Source organism: Homarus americanus, unplaced genomic scaffold, assembly GCF_018991925.1.
Source record: "Homarus americanus isolate GMGI-L3 unplaced genomic scaffold, GMGI_Hamer_2.0 scaffold48016, whole genome shotgun sequence".
In the NCBI taxonomy this organism is placed as follows: Eukaryota; Metazoa; Arthropoda; class Malacostraca; order Decapoda; family Nephropidae; genus Homarus; species Homarus americanus.
The window spans coordinates 3,435,214-3,453,148 of NW_024755055.1; the positions used below are offsets into that span (position 1 = coordinate 3,435,214).

General features: G+C 37.5%; 1 protein-coding gene across 16 annotated transcripts in view; it reads right to left on the minus strand.

The window, feature by feature from the left end:
- LOC121856222 overlaps positions 1 to 17,935 on the minus strand; it is a 58,998-nt gene that overhangs the window by 4,436 nt on the left and 36,627 nt on the right. For 6 of the 16 annotated variants that reach the window (XM_042351589.1, XM_042351591.1, XM_042351587.1 and 3 more), the window contains 10 exons: positions 17,575 to 17,757; positions 17,269 to 17,409; positions 16,659 to 16,852; positions 15,159 to 15,297; positions 14,151 to 14,252; positions 11,815 to 12,003; positions 11,146 to 11,277; positions 10,831 to 11,013; positions 9,061 to 9,207; positions 559 to 633 (listed from right to left, as the gene is read on the minus strand). In XM_042351589.1, the coding sequence (XP_042207523.1) occupies positions 559 to 633; positions 9,061 to 9,207; positions 10,831 to 11,013; positions 11,146 to 11,277; positions 11,815 to 12,003; positions 14,151 to 14,252; positions 15,159 to 15,297; positions 16,659 to 16,852; positions 17,269 to 17,409; positions 17,575 to 17,757 (1,485 nt within the window). Of the gene's footprint in view, positions 1 to 558; positions 634 to 5,507; positions 5,649 to 7,407; positions 7,549 to 8,686; positions 8,831 to 9,060; positions 9,208 to 9,359; positions 9,504 to 10,830; positions 11,014 to 11,145; positions 11,278 to 11,814; positions 12,004 to 14,150; positions 14,253 to 15,158; positions 15,298 to 16,658; positions 16,853 to 17,268; positions 17,410 to 17,574; positions 17,758 to 17,935 lie in introns of those variants that run through there. The other 10 variants (XM_042351584.1, XM_042351592.1, XM_042351595.1 and 7 more) reach the window with 8 other exon arrangements.

Consider the following 17,935-nt stretch of genomic DNA (forward strand, 5'->3'; position numbering starts at 1 on the left):
TACATGTCAACCAAAAATACTTAATTGGTGGATAATATATTATTGAAGATATATAATAATGTAAGTAATAAGTTTGGTGTTGTGTAGTAGAGGGGAAAGGAAATGTTAGATGGCAAAATATACATAAGAACAATTAGGGAAAGACAGTACAGTACTAAAGTGATTGAGACACAAAGACTCGCCCTATACTGTAGTTACAATACATCTTTATGCTGAGGTAATAATTCAAAGCTTATAACAATCACTATGAGCATCGTGGACTGACATTACAACTGCAATACTTATCTCTGGGACGACAAAAGCTAATATCAATCTCATCTTAAGGTTGAATTGAGAACTTGAAGCCCAGGTATTTGGTGAAAGAAATTATTTGTGATATCCAAGTAACACTAGTACATGCTCAGGTATCTTCAGGAGCATTCACATGTCCACAGTGTGTAATAGAGAACAGACAGACCACTTGACCATCAAGTGAGGTGACCAGGGGTGAAGATGATGATGACGTAGAGTAAAGTAGACACAGGGTGAGGTTGTGAGGTGTAGTGTGGCAAGACTCACCAAACATGTCGACCTCATCGTCAATATTCTCCAGCTCCTGAAGTACTTGTTCACAGTCGGGGCAGTCGTCCTCATCTTCCAGGGAGGAGGAGGAGGAGGAAGGGAAGGAGAGGAGCAGAATAATAGCATTAATAATAGTTCAACACAGAAATACTCCCTCATGTTAAAGTATCTCCACGTGTGACATAATTGAACGGTAAATAACATATGTCAAGAGGAAATGGTAATCTTTATTTATATATAATACTTATCTTATGGGTGATACGTCCTTAAATGTATTAGGGTTATGATAAAGCAGCACTGAAGCCAGTAGGTGGGGAGGGGGGAGGTGTTGATGGGGGGGAGGAGGCGGTGTTGATGGGGGTGGCAGCCTCTCCTCTGGCAGCCACCAAGATAACTGCCACACTGAGAGGTTGACGTAGAGGGGGCAGGGGCGGGGACGACAGTGATACGAGAACAAGCTGGTATCATGCCTTTCGTGACCACTGACGATCATAGTGAAACCTCCATATAACGGACTAACCACTTGCATATAGTCCACTACATAGAGGTTTCACTGGACAGTATTCATGCTATGGACTGACTCGTTGGGTGAACAGGAGACACACACACACAGGAGGCCGTGAATATGGATTACCCACGTCTTGTCTTGGGGGGATTACCTGAAGATTAACCCCCACCCCAGCTTATTTCACCTGATGATTAAACACTTCTAATGCTACCTGGGGAATGAGGTTAGGTTAGGTGAGGTTAGGATAGGTTAGGGTACGGAAGGTTGAGGTACGTTAGGTTAGCGTTAGATTAGAATTGAACAGATTAGGTTAGGTTACATTAGATTAGCAATTGGGTGATTAATCTTCAGGTGAAATAAACTAGGGGGGGGTTAATCCTCAGATAAACCTCTTAAGGACCCATACACTAGGAAAGAACCTGAAGCCACATGGAGCTTTGATAACACCCGCAGACCTTAAAGCAAAAATGTTGAAGCTCGGTCACATACTTAGATTAACCCTTTACTTCTGTGTAACTCTGGCTGTCTTGCACCATGTTCTTTTGTGCAATTAGATCATAAACTGGTACTGAAGTATACATAAATTAAGTAGATATTCAGTGTCTACGTAATCTACAGAACTACAGGGGGATAAATTAAGTAGAAATTCAATCTACCGAATCTACAGCTACATGAGAGGATACAGGAATTTCAAGTCACTATACTACAAATACAATCAGACTGACAGACTTTATGGTAAATATGTCAATGATGGAATTATGCCTCAAAATAATAAAGTAAATATAGATTTTTTTTATTAATTCCATCACTAACTCATGCATCTACCATAACACACAACTTGTCAAGGCTTTGTGGTCAATTGTGAGTGAGCAGCCTCGTCCTGGAGACTATAACGCAAACGGCCGCTCCACCAATGCTACTCACTATCATTCCTCTCTATAAATTAACACTCCAGTGGTCTAGGGTAAAAAAAGTGAGCGTACAAAAAAAAGGTTTAAATTAGACAACGGTACAAAATGGTCAAAAGTTTAGAGAAATTGCCAAAAAAACTAAATTAATTAAAAAGCATATATAAACCATTCATTATTTAAGTACCAGGAACCAGCCAGTCTCCAATGAAAACTAATCTATGGTTAGGTTCAGTTTGGATCATCTACCTTCAGGATAATGGATAGTTTAACAGCTCTCTGATAATCTTCTTAATTAGGGTAATTTTGAATGCAGGAGTGGGAGTGAGAGACCGGAGAGGGAGTGAGAGGCTGGAGAGGAAGTGAGAGGGAGTGAGAGGCTGGAGAGGAAGTGAGAGGAAAGAGAGGGAGTGAGAGGCCAGAGAGGGAGTGAGAGGCCAGAGAGGGAGTGAGAGGCTGGAGAGGGAGTGAGAGGCTGAGAGGGAGTGAGAGCTGGAGAGGGAGTGAGAGGCCGGAGAGGGAGTGAGAGGCCAGCGAGGGAGTGAGAGGCTGGAGAGGGAGTGAGAGGCTGGAGAGGGAGTGAGAGGCTGGAGAGGGAGTGAGAGGCCAGAGAGGGAGTGAGAGGCCAGAGAGGGAGTGAGTTAGCGCAGCACTAAGCTATCTCCATCGTCCGAGCGTTGGCTACATGCAGGTAAAACTCGACACAACATTCTCTGTATTCTGTGCACACCCCCAGCCACTAGACCAATCAGAGGGAATCATTTACACCCATAATATCCTCGACACTTTGGCCATACGATCACAAACTCCACGAGATCCAACTCAAATGTTCATGTCAATAATATTCCACAAAACTAAATCAGTAAGAATGTATATATATATATATATATATATATATATATATATATATATATATATATATATATATATATATATATATATATATATATATATATATATATATATATATATATATATATATATATATATTTGTCACTTTTTTAAGAGTTGTACCATATAATTATTGATGGATTAGTGTAATTAGTGTTATGCATTTAATGACTTTAGTTGTTAATGCGTAATAACAACATATCATCAACTGAATCGCGTCAAAATTTCCAGTATGTTAATTTTGTTCCTTAAGTGAATGTGTGTGGTTAATTTTTATCTAATGAATTTTGTGTTTTAGTTTATGTTAGCCAGTTTAGTACATTCTTACATCTCCATTTAGCTAAGAGAAATATCCATCGTTCAAACATATGAAGGACTGCTCTTTGATCTGGACAATATATTGTATATTATCTCCATAGTATAAAAACGCAATATATCAACAAATTATTTACGAACATAACTGACATTTGTACACCTAAGGAAATTATTTTACATATTATGGTATTTTAAGATTCAAAGAGACATTAATAGCTTTAAGAATAGGACAACTTGGTATTTAATCTTTGTAGTTTTAACCTTGTAAAACATTGCCTCAGAATACGTGAGAAATTCATATCATTAAATTAATTCAAACATAAATTTAATTAAGAGTTAAAATCACAATAGAGAGTTAAGTTAAATTCATAGTTAAAATTATTACACTCAATTTAAAACAAAACTACTACTACTACTACTACTATCAACCACAATTTGTTAGCTCAACAATAATCACCATCAACCACAATATCTACAGCAGTTACCATAATATTAGGAATTGTAAACAAAATCAGGAATTAATTGAAAACAAACAAGTGTGAAAATGAGATGTTTTTTAAAGGGGTTACTCAAGCAGAATTGGGTATGTTTGGAATCGTTGCTTAAAGGCATTCAGGTGAGATATAGAAAACCGAACATGGGGCTAGAGAAAGACCGTCATTCAGGCTAGGATTGGACGGAGTGAGTGACATTGTAGGGATTTTCTTTCTTAAACGATTTTTGATGTCACGGTAAATAATACCATGTTAATTAATGACCTATCCATTTGAGGTTATATTTGGTTGGGTTTGGTTGGGTTGGTTAGATTAGGTTAAGTTTAGTTATAGGTTAAGTAGGGTTAATTCAGGTTTGATTGTATTACGTATTTGAAAAAAAGACATCACTCACTCCAGCCAATGACAGTCCAACTACCAGACGCTGTAGCCACATGTCAACACGACTGCCACCAAGCAGACGAGGGGAAAAAACAGGGGAGGATCGCTATCCGCCAAAGGAAACAAAAAATTTTGTCCCATTCTATTTAGTTCTATTCATCTCTAACATATCCACTAGTTTCCTATTTTCTTTAGCTATTACCAATTTTTTGCTAGGACCAATTAGGCACAATGCTAGAGACTACTATGGGGCAGACAGGCAGGCTGGTGTGAGCAAAACAGGAAAAAATAATTGTTTACAGTCTACATCGAAATATATTCTTATCGATGTCTTTAGCCAGAGGGTTGTCAACTTTAGGTGATTAGGTTAAACACACAGGTAAAATATTTATATCAATAACCATGTAAATAAATATATTGATGATGTTTCGCAGAACCTCAATCCATTCTTAGTTTCACAAGACGTTTGGCTATCAATAGAAAACAGCATAAGGTCAAGTGTATTTTTTTTAATGGAGCATGACTTATGACACACCCTGTACAATAACTAACCAATCATGTGCTACTGGATATTAATACCCTAGTAAGAATAAATAAATATATCCTGTTAGTTTTAATGTAATATGACATACGGCATAAGTATAAATGTCTATTACTAACGCACATCTACCATGATATAAGTGGTGAGGAATTCAGTCGGCCTCTTTTTTTGTGTTGGATCCCCTATAAAGGCATTTAAACTTGTTAATTTTAATAAACGTATAAAACTTTCTGGAGGCTGTTGTGTGGTGGTGTTTTTGCGTATGACGAGAGCAATAATACGATAAATTATAGAACATTTCATACTGAATCTGTTATGTAATTACAGTATATATACTGTACTATGCTAATAAAATTATAAAACTTTAAATTATGGAGAATCTAAAGTATAATATAACCTTTACGTGATAATGTATATTAATAAAATTATAAAACCTTAAATTATAGAGAATCTCACATATAATTTGAGTGTTTGGAACCATCACTTGACGACCCATTGGCAAAGACATTGTGTAAAGTTATGACCACAAGGATGTTCTGTGTGTACCCAGCCCTGAGGAGCATAGAGGCACACGGGTCATAATGTTATATAAATACTTTGTACTGTATTGTTCTGGCAACTGAAGTGTCTTTCCTCAACCAATAAAGTTGTCGTAGGAAAAATTAAAAACATAACATTACAATAAAACCTAAACTAACATGAATCTAACACTTCAACATTACTTTAATCTAGGTTAAAGTTAACAAATGGATAATATACCATCTTGTTAACTTAACCCAAGATTAGGTTAAGTTAGTGTTAGGTTAATGTTAGATTTGATTGTATTACACGATATTTTATTTTTTCTCCAGGACATAATTTCTCGTTGAGGAAATCCACTTGACACTAGATACATTAAAATTACTTACAGAAGAGCGCGGCAAGGAAAGGTGATTCTTCCAAGAGGCACTTAAGCATCCTAATATTAACATCTTCAATCTCTCCTTCCAAATCACGATTATCATCATCAGTCAGCCATTCCAGCACATTAACTTCGTTCTGCATATCTCCTAAAGTGACGAAAACAAATAATCATTCATAGTAAAGCCTGGGAATGAGAATACGACTTCCCACCAGCCTGTTTGTGTTGCAGAGAAAGGGGTTGGTCAGCCTGTAAGGGGGGTGTTCAGCCTGTAAGGTTGGTCAGCCTGTCTGTGGACCAGTTATAGGGCAGCCCAAAGTTCTCAATGTTTATAAAACGATCATTACCCATAACTAATAATGTAAGACTTCAAACTAAATCATTAAAAACAACTAACATTAAAATATAGCATCAAACTCATACTAAAATTGTACCTTATTTATACAACATGTTAAGAGACGAAAAGACTACCCGGTATACAAATTACTTCTAACTTTTCCATATCCTCGTTCTATCTCCCAACTGATGCTAAATAAACGTTGAGGTTACAGTCTCGGTATAATATTGTGATGCTATATTTTGAGTTGCTTTTTTGTGCTTCGGGTGAATTCAACTATTGTTTTATTTTAGCTTAAAGTGAATTCAAATATATATATATATATATATATACATACAGTATTCTTTTTTCTTGTCTGTGTATGTGTGTGTGTGTGTGTGTATATATGTGTGTGTGTGTTTTCATTAAGAGAATTCAACTCAATATGGCACCTTGTTACATCATCAGCTATGAGGAATAATCAAGAGTAGGAACCTTGAGAACTTGGCCCTTGGGATAAGCGGGGTGACAGGTGTTGAGGGAACTTCATTTCTCCTGGGTTCAAAGTAATAATAATTTGCTCTCACTGTCAGATATACCTGTATGTAATTATCATATTTTACAAGTTTTATGGATATTCAATAAGTTTCTTGATGTTTGTGTTTACATCTGGTGTTTACTGATGTCTGTGTTTATGGATGTTTGTGTTTACAGATATTTGTAAATCAAGGAACTCTGTAAACACAAACATCAAGGGATTCTATAAACACAAACATCACAGGACTCCATAAATGCAAACATCGAGGGACTCTTTAAGCACAAACATCAAGGGACTCTGTAAACACAAACACTAAAAAAGCGTAAAAATTTGCCTCGAAGCCGAAATTAGATTATATTTATGAAAAACATTAGAGTTACCTTTGATACTCAATAAATAATAGAATTCAGATTGTGAAAAAAATTACGGAGACAAAATGAAAGACAATGAGAAGCAACGTTATTTATTTACACTGAACGCGGGAGACTTAAGTAAGTTCTCGTTACCCCCAACAGATGGCGCCCGTCAACAGAGAATGGGACAAGACGTTCACAGTTATTATTTTGGTTATAAAGCAAAAAACAATTATTAAATAATACACGATGTTTAGGGTCGAATCTCCACGTTCAGCACACTGTCAACATAATCAAAAAATTAAAAAAAAAATTAAAAATCATACAGCCGGCGGATTAAATAAATGATAAATTAACACAAAGGAAAGCACTTGGGGATGTATCTGGAAAAGCATTGTTGGAAATATCAGGGTAAATAATAATGATGAGCCAATGGTGTGTATACTGTGTACTAGGCATATGATAACACTACTGTATGTACACACAAGCTACGGTAGACATATATAACATGCACGCCACACACTTTTGTTAACTCCAAGCTTTTATTCTCGAGACATGATGGAATTTATCAGAACAAAATAATAAAAGGAATGCAGAAGCCTTTGTTTTTATTAATTAATCGTGTATAAAAAAAAGGGCAGTTTCTATCGAAGTGATAAGTAGTATAAAGCATTTTTGGTGGATGTGAAGGAGTACTCACAAAACAAGGCGGCCAAATAAGTTGACTGTGCTACAAGTTGGTCCAGCATAGCAGGATTTACGTGTTCAATTTCATCAACTAATTCTCGATTCTCATCATCACTCAACCAATCCAAGAGAAATTTCCCATCCTTTATTTCACCTGAACGAGAAAAAACGGAAGTTGGTTGTCATGTGAGGGCAAACCCGGGTACCTGAGTCTTAAGAGATCCGTATAGTAATGTACATCACCTGAAGAACAGACACCCAGAGCGTATTTCCTCTCAAGATTAACCACCCTAATGCGAACCTAATCTAACCCTTCTCAGGTAGCAGTTGGGTGATTAATCTTCAGGTGTAATAAGCTGGGGTGTCTAATCATCAGGTGATCTGTTGATTTTTCCCCAGTTATTGGAGATGAGACGATAAACTTAAGATCGAATTTTCAATACAATCTTAACTCAGTTGGATTTAAGGGAAAAAATCAACTTACGAATCTTTGAGAATCTAGTACTGTACGGGTTGTTTACATGCTGGGGGTAGAGGACCACACAGTGAAGATGGATGGTCAAGATAGGGTCACACAGGGGGCCGAAGAAAGGTCAATTATTATCATGTAGTTTGTCATTCACCGCACAACATGCCAGGTCGTGAAGGGTCATTTCTAAGAGGTCAAAGGTCACAGAACGCTTGGCTTGGAGTCCATATATATGTTTACAGGAAAAGTTAATAGTGTATCTGAGGAATAAAAAATAATAATATCGTCATGGCAACTGAATCTTTAAAGGTGATTCCTAAACATTATACAAAATTTACATCAGTTGCAGATACAGAGTCGTCAAAAGAGAAACTCCAGATTTCAATTGGTTATATTAAAATCTGGACATTGTCTTTTTATACTTTTTACTGTATATATAACTTGTATCTCCCCAACACAATTAAATATTTGGCTTTTGTTTGGTGGTTCCATTAAAGGCTTACAATTAACATGCCAATATTATGTTTTGGGGAGCCACAGATCCCCCCCACCTTCTCCTGTACACATATATATAAACTCTAGAAACAGTATCATTAAAACCTTTGAAAGCTAGAAATGCCTTAAGGATAAACTCAGTAAAAAAAAGAAAAGAAAACAAAGTAACCTGCTGTGATTTTTCTGGTATCTATACTTTTCTGCTACAGTTTTAGACTACAAGTAAACATTACGTGAGTGTAGCGTAAGGATGTAGTCGCCACACACAGAGCTCCTGTTTTACACAATGGCAGGGACCATCATCCTCATCCCTGCTTCTCTTACGTACTGATAAAAACGGCGGCAACAAAAGGGTTATATTCGACTAATTGGTTGAGCATTGCCCTATTGACCTCTTCAAGAGTTCCTTGTAATTCACGATTGTCATCGTCCGTGAGCCATTCGTAGACACTTGATTCCACACTGAGGTCACCTGGAGAGAGGGCAAGTGGGAGGAGGGTCAGGTCAGGTCAGGCAGGAGGTCATCAAAACACCATCAGCTAGGGAGAAGGGGAAAGTGCAGGGGGGAGGAAAGGGGGAACAAAAACCGAGGAATACTCGCCTGGCAGAAACGATAAAAGTCGCAAAAATATGAAACAAAATCATAGAGGAAGTGAAATCAGGCTTGTATTGGGGGGTAGTGTGTCACGCAAGATGGCTTACTCATAAAGAGACCAGCAAGATATAGTCTGGAGGAAAGTATCGCTTCAAACATTATGGCATTAACTTCTTCAATGTTGCCTTCCAATTTACGGTTATCATCATCGATTAGCCAGTCGTAGACCCCAGTACCCACTGAGAGAAGGTCATCTGGAGAGAATAATCACCAGGTCAATGCGGACTCAGGTCAATCAGGAGCCACTGGAGAGAGAGAACAGGAGAAGAGGGAGAAAATATAAATACTAGGTTGGGTGGCGGGTGAGCCTGAGAGAGGGAGGAGGCACAGCACGTGACTGGCTTACTCATAAACAGAACAGCCATAAGTGATGTGTTAGGTAGGATCTGTCGCAACATTACATCATTGATTTCTTCGATTGTGTCTTCAAGGTCTCGATTGTCTTCACTTATGAGCCACTCAACGACTTCTTCCTCGTCTAAGATGTTGTCTGCAGCAGTTGGTGGAATATGAAAATAAGACGCTAAATAAAACCTAAAAATGAAGAATTGTGTTGACCATAAAATAAGACAGGAGACCATTAAACCCTTTTCTCACGTGTGGTACAAACTTTCTTGAAGGTTTCACCGAATAATTTTCCTCATTATTGGAGATTTGAAAACGTATCAAGGTATAGTAACTCATTAGCAATTGGGATCAATTAGAACTGGGGCCCATTAGAACTGGCTTAGTTCAACTAAGATCCATTAGAACTGAAACCTATTTTGTCTTGGATCCATTAAAATTTGGCCAAATTTGACAATCAACCACAGATAAATTTCATTTCAAGATTTCAGTACATTTAGTGATGATACCTACTGTAACATACATTACAATACTCGTGTTGGTTTGGCATTGCAAGTTGTCAGTCGGTCGGGAAATTCTTCATAATACTGGTCATAAAAATTATTCCAATTCTCACTCATGGCCACAAATTTCCAAATTTATGACTGTACAAAAGCTTAAATTCATAGGCAATTTCACCCTATTTTCACGATTTTCCAAGCTTTTGGGTGTAATTCAAGCTTATTTCATCTGCAGAATATTAGGGTGGTTAATCTTCAGGTAGAAAAGGCTGGGAAGAGATGTAATATGAACACTTGAAGACAATCATAACAACAGCACAAACTGCCCATACATACTACTTTTGTTTCACCTTATAAATTATATCATGTATTTAACTTCTTGAGAGTAACAATAGTTCAGATTATCCCTGAACACGACTTTTGTTCCATCTTGTACGTTCAAAACTATGTGTAGTACTGAACACCTGTACTGTACATACTTGTAAATTAATGATCGGAAACCAATAACAAGAGTTCCGAATTTGATAAATATTTTAACACTGAAACAAAACAACTGTAGGAACTTCATCTGCAAACACACAAAAGATATTAAAAAAATACAGTGTGTGTGTGAGAAAATCTTTCACTTCTCATACAATGTACTTAATCCATCTTAAACATGACTAAATCTACCTATACAAAATATTTACTCTAAAAAGTTACTAAAAAAAACTTACAATGTCAAAAATGTTTAAAATATACAAAGATCACAAGTAAATATCTAAAGTAAAAATAGCAATTGTTAAGTGTGTTTGTTAATAAGAGGGATATACAATATTCTGGTGCTGATTAGAATAAGTGTAACTCTATGTGACATGTATTCCCAAGTAAAAGACGTAAGAACAATAAAAAAACAGAGAAAATAAGAGAAAGAGAGAGAGACAATGACAGATAGACACACATATAAAAGGACGTAGGACGCGCCACACTGACCGTCAAAGATAAGTGGGTTGCCATTCCTGAAGTAGATGAGAGCTGGCAGGGTCTTGATGCCGTAGCGTTTGGCCAGCTGAGCATCCTGGATCTTGACCATGTGGATACCATACAGGTCACACTCATCGTCTATGTTCTCCAGCTCCGTGAGGACAGTGTCACACGCCCGGCAGTTGGGTTTATCTGCGGGTATCATATTGGGGTCATACGCATGCATATATACACACACATGCATAGATACACGTATATATGTATGTGTATGTGAGGTAAATATTCATCAAAGAAGTATTGTGTGTGTCTGGTTACAATACTCACAGAAGAACACAGCCAAGTATTGAGTGTCCTCCAGCATCACTTCCAACATGTTCCTATTGACCGTTTCTATCGTGTCCTCTGTCTTCTGCAGCACCAGCCACTGTAGTACGTCCTCCTCCGCCAGTAGGTCGCCTGAAACAAAAGCAGCGTTATATACAGTCACTGTGTAAACTGTAAGATATTGTTTATGGATATAGTATGTTGATTATGGTGAGAGAAAGAGGAAGGAAGGAATAAAGGAAGGAAGGAATAAAAGAAGGAAGGAAGGAAGGAAGGAATTAAGGAAGGAATTAAGAAAGGAAAGAAGGTAGGTGGAACATGGGAGGGAATTGGAAAGGTGGAGGGAGGGAGGGAGGAAAGATGCAGAAGGAAGGAAGGACAAGGAAAGAGGAAAGTAGGAGGGAGAAAGAGACCCATTGAGACACACCTCATTGGCAGGATTTCCACAACACCATCTATACTATTCAAAACCCCATGACAGCTTTCATCCCTTATCTCCCACCTGTACCTCTTCTAAATCAAGTCTCCATCACTCTTTATTTACACTGAGGACCTGTTCTTGAGGTATCTGATAAATCCTGTACCATAGAGGAAACTGTTTATTTTTATCTTTTTCAGGTGATGGATTTTAAAGGGAGTCAGAATACACAAGTAATACAGTATACAGACCTTCATACACAGTGGGTATTTGGTGCTCAAAGTAGAGTAGTGCTGGCAGGCTTGTGACACCATACCTCTCTGCCACCTTCATGTCCTGAGTCTTGACGAAGCTCACGCCGATACGGTCTGTGTCGTCGTCTATGTTCTCCAGCTCCTCCAACACCTTCTTGCATGTGGCACAGCTGGAGTCCTCAGTGTCTGTGGCACCATCAGGCAGTGAGAGAAGGCAATAGTTACCACCCTAATACAGGATTCACTTCAGCTAATAAATATGAGACTATGTATGGGTTATGTTCCTTTACGTTGGATATATTTACAATTTCCTTGACACACTACTTTTTACTTTTTTTACTTTTATCCTCTTCGCCACTGATCGGCTTGTTAGCCGCTTGGGCGATCGGTCACGTATCTTTTCCTAAATCAATTAAACAAAAGACTGTCTACAGGTCATATTCCTTCACACTTTGAGTAGCATACACGAAAGGTGGTGGGCTCGGCACTCATATGAAAAAGTTGATATATTATTCTTCTATGATCTATTGTATAAAATTACATTACGAAGACACAAATGTGTTGCATAAAACATAATAATTCACGGCATGTATACAGTGGGAATCACTGTGGTATATTTTTTCTTTGAATGTTGTTAATATTTTAGTGTAGTGACTGTAGATGATCTGTTTTATATGATGATGATGATGATGATGATATAACGCTTTCTTCTCCATGTAGTCGGTTAAAAAGACGTTTCACTATTCAATTTAGACGACAACACAAATAATTCCCCTGATGTAAATATTAAGGGAAAAATATTATCCATTTCACATATCTGCAGCAATGATTTATAGTCCATTCTCATGCTTATAACTTTATGCTAATGAGTAGTGGTGAAGAAAACAACAACAGGACATAAGTTAAGTTATTTAAGTAATGTGTAAGTTATATTTTATAGTTATTTTGATGTTGTTAGTTGGTTGTTGTGGTGTACAGTGGACCTTGTACTTTTCACTAACTGCTAACTCTTCACTGTTCCTATTTGCTATTCCACTGTAAATAATAACTGTTCATTTATCTAAACATAGAGAGATATTTAGATGTGTTAAATGTTTATATGACACAGATATATTGGGGTTGAAGAGTTAAAGGCATAAACATTGAAGTGGTAATATATGTTGAAGTTAAAGATGCAACACTGGCAATAGATTACTTGACAAAGACTCATTAATGATCACAGCTTGACAAAGACTTATTAAAAAGATCACAACATGACAACAAAGACTTAATAAAGATCACAACTTGACAAAGACTTATTAAGAGATCACAAGATTACAACAAAGACTTATTGAAAGATCACAGCTTGACAAAGACTTATTAAAAAGATCACAGCTTGACAAAGACTTATTAAAAAGATCACAATATTACAACAAAGACTTATTAAAAAGATCACAGCTTGACAAAGACTCACTTTTAAAAGCTCAAAATATCACAAAGACTTAACTCACTCAACACACAAGGCCTACAACAGCAACATCTACCATCAGCCAGCTTACTAAATACAGTACCATGCAACACTACTGCTTGCTCACTTGCTACCATACAAAAAGCAACAGCATCCTATTTCTACAGCTCACTTCACTAACAAAAAGCCAAAATCAACAATATTAGCCCCATTTAACTATATATATAAAGTACACATTAGTTACATATCCAATGGTGTGTTGTAGTTAATAGTGAGTAAATGAGACACAGGACTAAGTTATGGTGTAAGTTGGCCAAGCTGAGGCAGGCAGTGAGCAGGTGTACGAGTTAATGTTATTGTAGGAGTAATATTGTAGAGCGTCAGTAAATCTTTCAATGACCTGCTGCAAGGGAAGAACTTAGATCCATTTGTATTTACTGTAAAATTTGCATATGAGGATTAAAGTTCCCTGTAAGATGAGAAACTGATTGATATTGAAGTTTCTTAAAAGTTCTATGTTGTAGGAACTTCATGAATGATGTTTATTAACCAGTGACAATCAATAAAAAGTTCTGAAACTGATTAATATTCATAATTCTTAAAAGTTCTATGTTGTAGGAACTTTTGTTTTATGAATGGGGCCTTAATAACCCTGGCAATAAGAGGAGCTACAACACCAACAATAATTCTGCTCTAAGTTCTCACTCTCAGCGGGCGGTGGGGAAGGAATGTGGCCAGAGCAACACGTGTTTCCCTATACCACAAAAAAACATTATTATTATCTGCAGTTCCATGGAGTACCAAGGAAAGGGAAGGTCAGCAAAGGCGGGAATTTACATCTAGGGGTGAAAAAAATAAATGAAAATAGTAAATAAAAGACTATCACTTGAGTTTTCTCCAGGAACATCTGTCTGAGACTTCTTTTTTTTCTTCTTTTTCTTCTCTTTTTCAGCATTCGGGTCCTCACAGCCACAAGCGATTAAGTCATCTTCGTGGAGACAGTGACAAGTGAGTCGTGAATTGTCATAACACACTTATACTCCCTATAGACTAAGACAACACCTTATACTGTACACTCTCTCCAGGAAAGTATCTTCAAGGAGAGGATCGGTGAATTTCATAATGAACACTGTGACTCCTGTTGTCTCGGTAGGGTTGTCAGAAACCTTCGTCCGTTGTGTCATACAAAAGCCTGATGATACTTTGTGGAGCGAGCGTACACGTGATGAGAGAGACAAACAATAAAGGTGATAATTAAACGTATATCAACATAATAAACAAGAAATGAACGATGGGAACTAACTAACGCTCCCTAGACAACATCTTAAACTAAATGGGTGATGAGAAAGACAAACAGTAAAGAACATAATGAGAAAGAAATGAGAGATGGAAAAAACACTGAAAACGAGAGACCCACAAAGAAAGAATAAATCTGTAATAAGTAAATAAATTAAAAAAAGAAAGAAAAGCATAGATGGTAAGTCCCTCCAGAAGAACAACAGAAGACAAATCTCAGAAATACCTTAAATATATAACTATTGAAGCAGAAGAAAATACAGTAATCTTAACAAGCAATAACTACCTCTTTGCCCCATTAAATAACTATGTTTACTGGGCGGTACATATGTTTGAAAATCCTATCGAATAAAAGGGAATTCTCAATCATCTTAAATAATTGTCCATATCATAAAACAGTGTAATTTAAATGTATGTATTAAACCACGACATAAAACGTGACAAAAAATTCCAACAATAAATTTGGTGTCGTGTGAGAATGAAGAAAGACGAGAGAGAGAGAACCACTTTACAAGATGTGTTTGAAATAAGTCACTACGCCAGACCTGACATATCTACGCCCTAACTCAAGGTAAATAAAGATATAAATTCAACTCACAGAAGTACACAGCGATGGCATCGGAGTCTCGGATAACATGTAGGAGGGCAGCACCTTCCATATCCTCTATAAAATCTGCGGTAGGGTCTTTCTCCGTCAGTAGCCAGGACAGTAAGTTCTCCTCATTCTTCATGTCTCCTGCGGCCATCACCAAAAACAAATTAGCATCAGCCCAGATGAAGGTAAACATAGAAAAGTGATATGGATAAACACTTATATGAGGCAATGTACAGGGTGTCTCATAAGTCATGCATTATAAGGAATATACAAGGTGTCTCATAAGGTAATTACAGGGTGTCTCATAAGTCATGCGTCATAAGGAGTATACAGGGTGTCTCATAAGGAAATTACAGGGTGTTTCATAGGTCGTGCATCATGGGAAAATACAGGGTGTCTCATAAGGTAATTACAGGGTGTCTCATACGTCGTGCTTCAAAGGAATATACAGTCTCATAGGTTGTGCACCAAAGGGATACACTGGAGTGATGTAAAGGAACACTTGACGGGGTGATGGAACACTTTACTGGGTGCAGGAACATTTTACTGGATGCAGGAACATTTTACTGGATGCAGGAACATTTTACTGGATGCAGGAACACTTTACTGGATGCAGGAACACTTTACTGGATGCAGGAACAGTTTACTGGGTGCAGGAATACTTTACTGGATGCAGGAACACTTTACTGGATGCAGGAACACTTTACTGGATACAGGAACACTTTACAGGGTGAGGGAACACTTTACAGGGTGAGGGAACACTTTACTTGGTGCAGGAACATTTTAATCCACCTACCACCTTGGGGGGGTTGATTGTTGTCCAGGTTACGTCAAAAAAGAAGAAAAACGTAAATGAATTACTAAAGAATTCTAAGCATTTGTTATATAAGCTGTATATGAACTAAGCCTTTTCTATGGTTAAAGCTTAAATCTATGCTCTATACACTGCTGTAATTAAAGCTTAAATCTATTTTCTATACACTGCTATGGTTAAAGCTCATACATATCTTCTAAAGCTGAGTTTTTGCCGATATTAATACTATAATCAAAGCTTAAATTACTAACTAAGCTCATCTTCAAAGCATAAACACAACATTAACTTTTGTTAGAGTAAATTAACTATTACTAACTAGTGTACCATTGTTAAATTACTTTCTCAACTAGGAGTATTTTCACAGCTTAAATAATGTTTTGATTGGATCACCTGAAGCTTACTCCACCCAGCTTATTTTACCTGTAGATTTACCACCCTAATGCCTACCTGTGGGTTAGGGTAGGGTAGGGTAGATTGCCCTTGCCCCTTTACTATTACCATTTACTATTATCCTCCACTACTGCCCCCTCCAAAATTGCCCTTCATTGGCCACCACTACTGCCCTTCACTAGTCCCCCTAAACTATTGCTCTTCACTACTCCCCCTAAACTACTGCCCTTCACTAGTCCCCCTATACTATTGCCCATCACTACTACCCCTAAACTATTGCCCTTCACTACTGCCCACGTACCAGCATAGATAATGGGGTCTTCGGTGCCAGCTCTGTAGAAGACAATGGCTGGCAGAGCATAAACACCGACCTCCTTTGCCAGCTGTGAGTCATCAATCTTCACAAAGTCGATGCCATTGGCGTCAGCTTCATCATCAATGTTCTCCAGTTCGGCCAACACCTTCTGACACTGCTTGCAACCTTCCTCAGCATCTGTCAGCAAATGTCAGCCAGTAAATGAGGAGAAATCTGATGGAGTTTAGAACATAATCTCTGGGATTCTATTTACTGCTGCTACCTGGTCTGCTACTATTGATACTGTACTATTAATACTACTACTACTGCTACCACCTGTACTACTCCTATTGCAAAGTACTACTACTACTACTACCACTTCCCATACTTCTATTACTACAGTACTATTTCTAATATTATCACTACTACTACTATTACAGATACTACTACTACTAATAACACTCATAGAAAACACCGAAGGAATCAGGACTAACTATAGTAATCAGTACAACATAGAGACAAAGCCCAAATTCTCCATTGATCGGTACAAAAATTTACAGAAAAAGAAACAACAGCAAGAATACAGTTACAGAAGACATTTTTACTAAACTTACAGAAAAATACAGCCAGATAATCCGTAGATTGTTTAATTCTTTCAAACATCTTGCGGTTGACCTTCTCAATGGCGTCGTTCAGTTCCATATTCTCAGGAGCTGTGAGCCAATCCAACACGTCCTCCTCATCATACAGATCACCTGAAGAATGATTGGTCATGAGATAAGTGAATACTGAGATGTGATTGGTGGGTGAGAGTATAGATTATATGATTGGTTGGTAAGAATAGAAACCAAGAAGTGATTGGCTAGTAGGGTACCAATCAGTAGATCAGAAGACAATAATCACATATACACACCACTTACCATCATACTTAATATGTTTGGCCTTCCTGAAGTAGACAAGGCCGGGGGGGTTCCTGTAGCCGTATTTTTTAGCCATAAGACGATCATTCATCTTTACCATCTGAATACCGTACTCTGCAGCCTCGTCATCGATCTTCTCCAACACCCGCAGAACCTTCGGGCATTCGTCGTTCTCCTCATTGACTTTTATCGTTCAAGAGGCGACGCAGAGGTGAAGAGAGGGGGTAAAATAAATAATAAAATGATTAAAGAAAATGTGGGTTTGCTTAATAATTAGGAGTAACTATGCTAATTTGGGTATGGTAGCAAAGGAAAATACGATTCACTTGATATAGGTTACCTGATAAAAAGTCAACCCCTT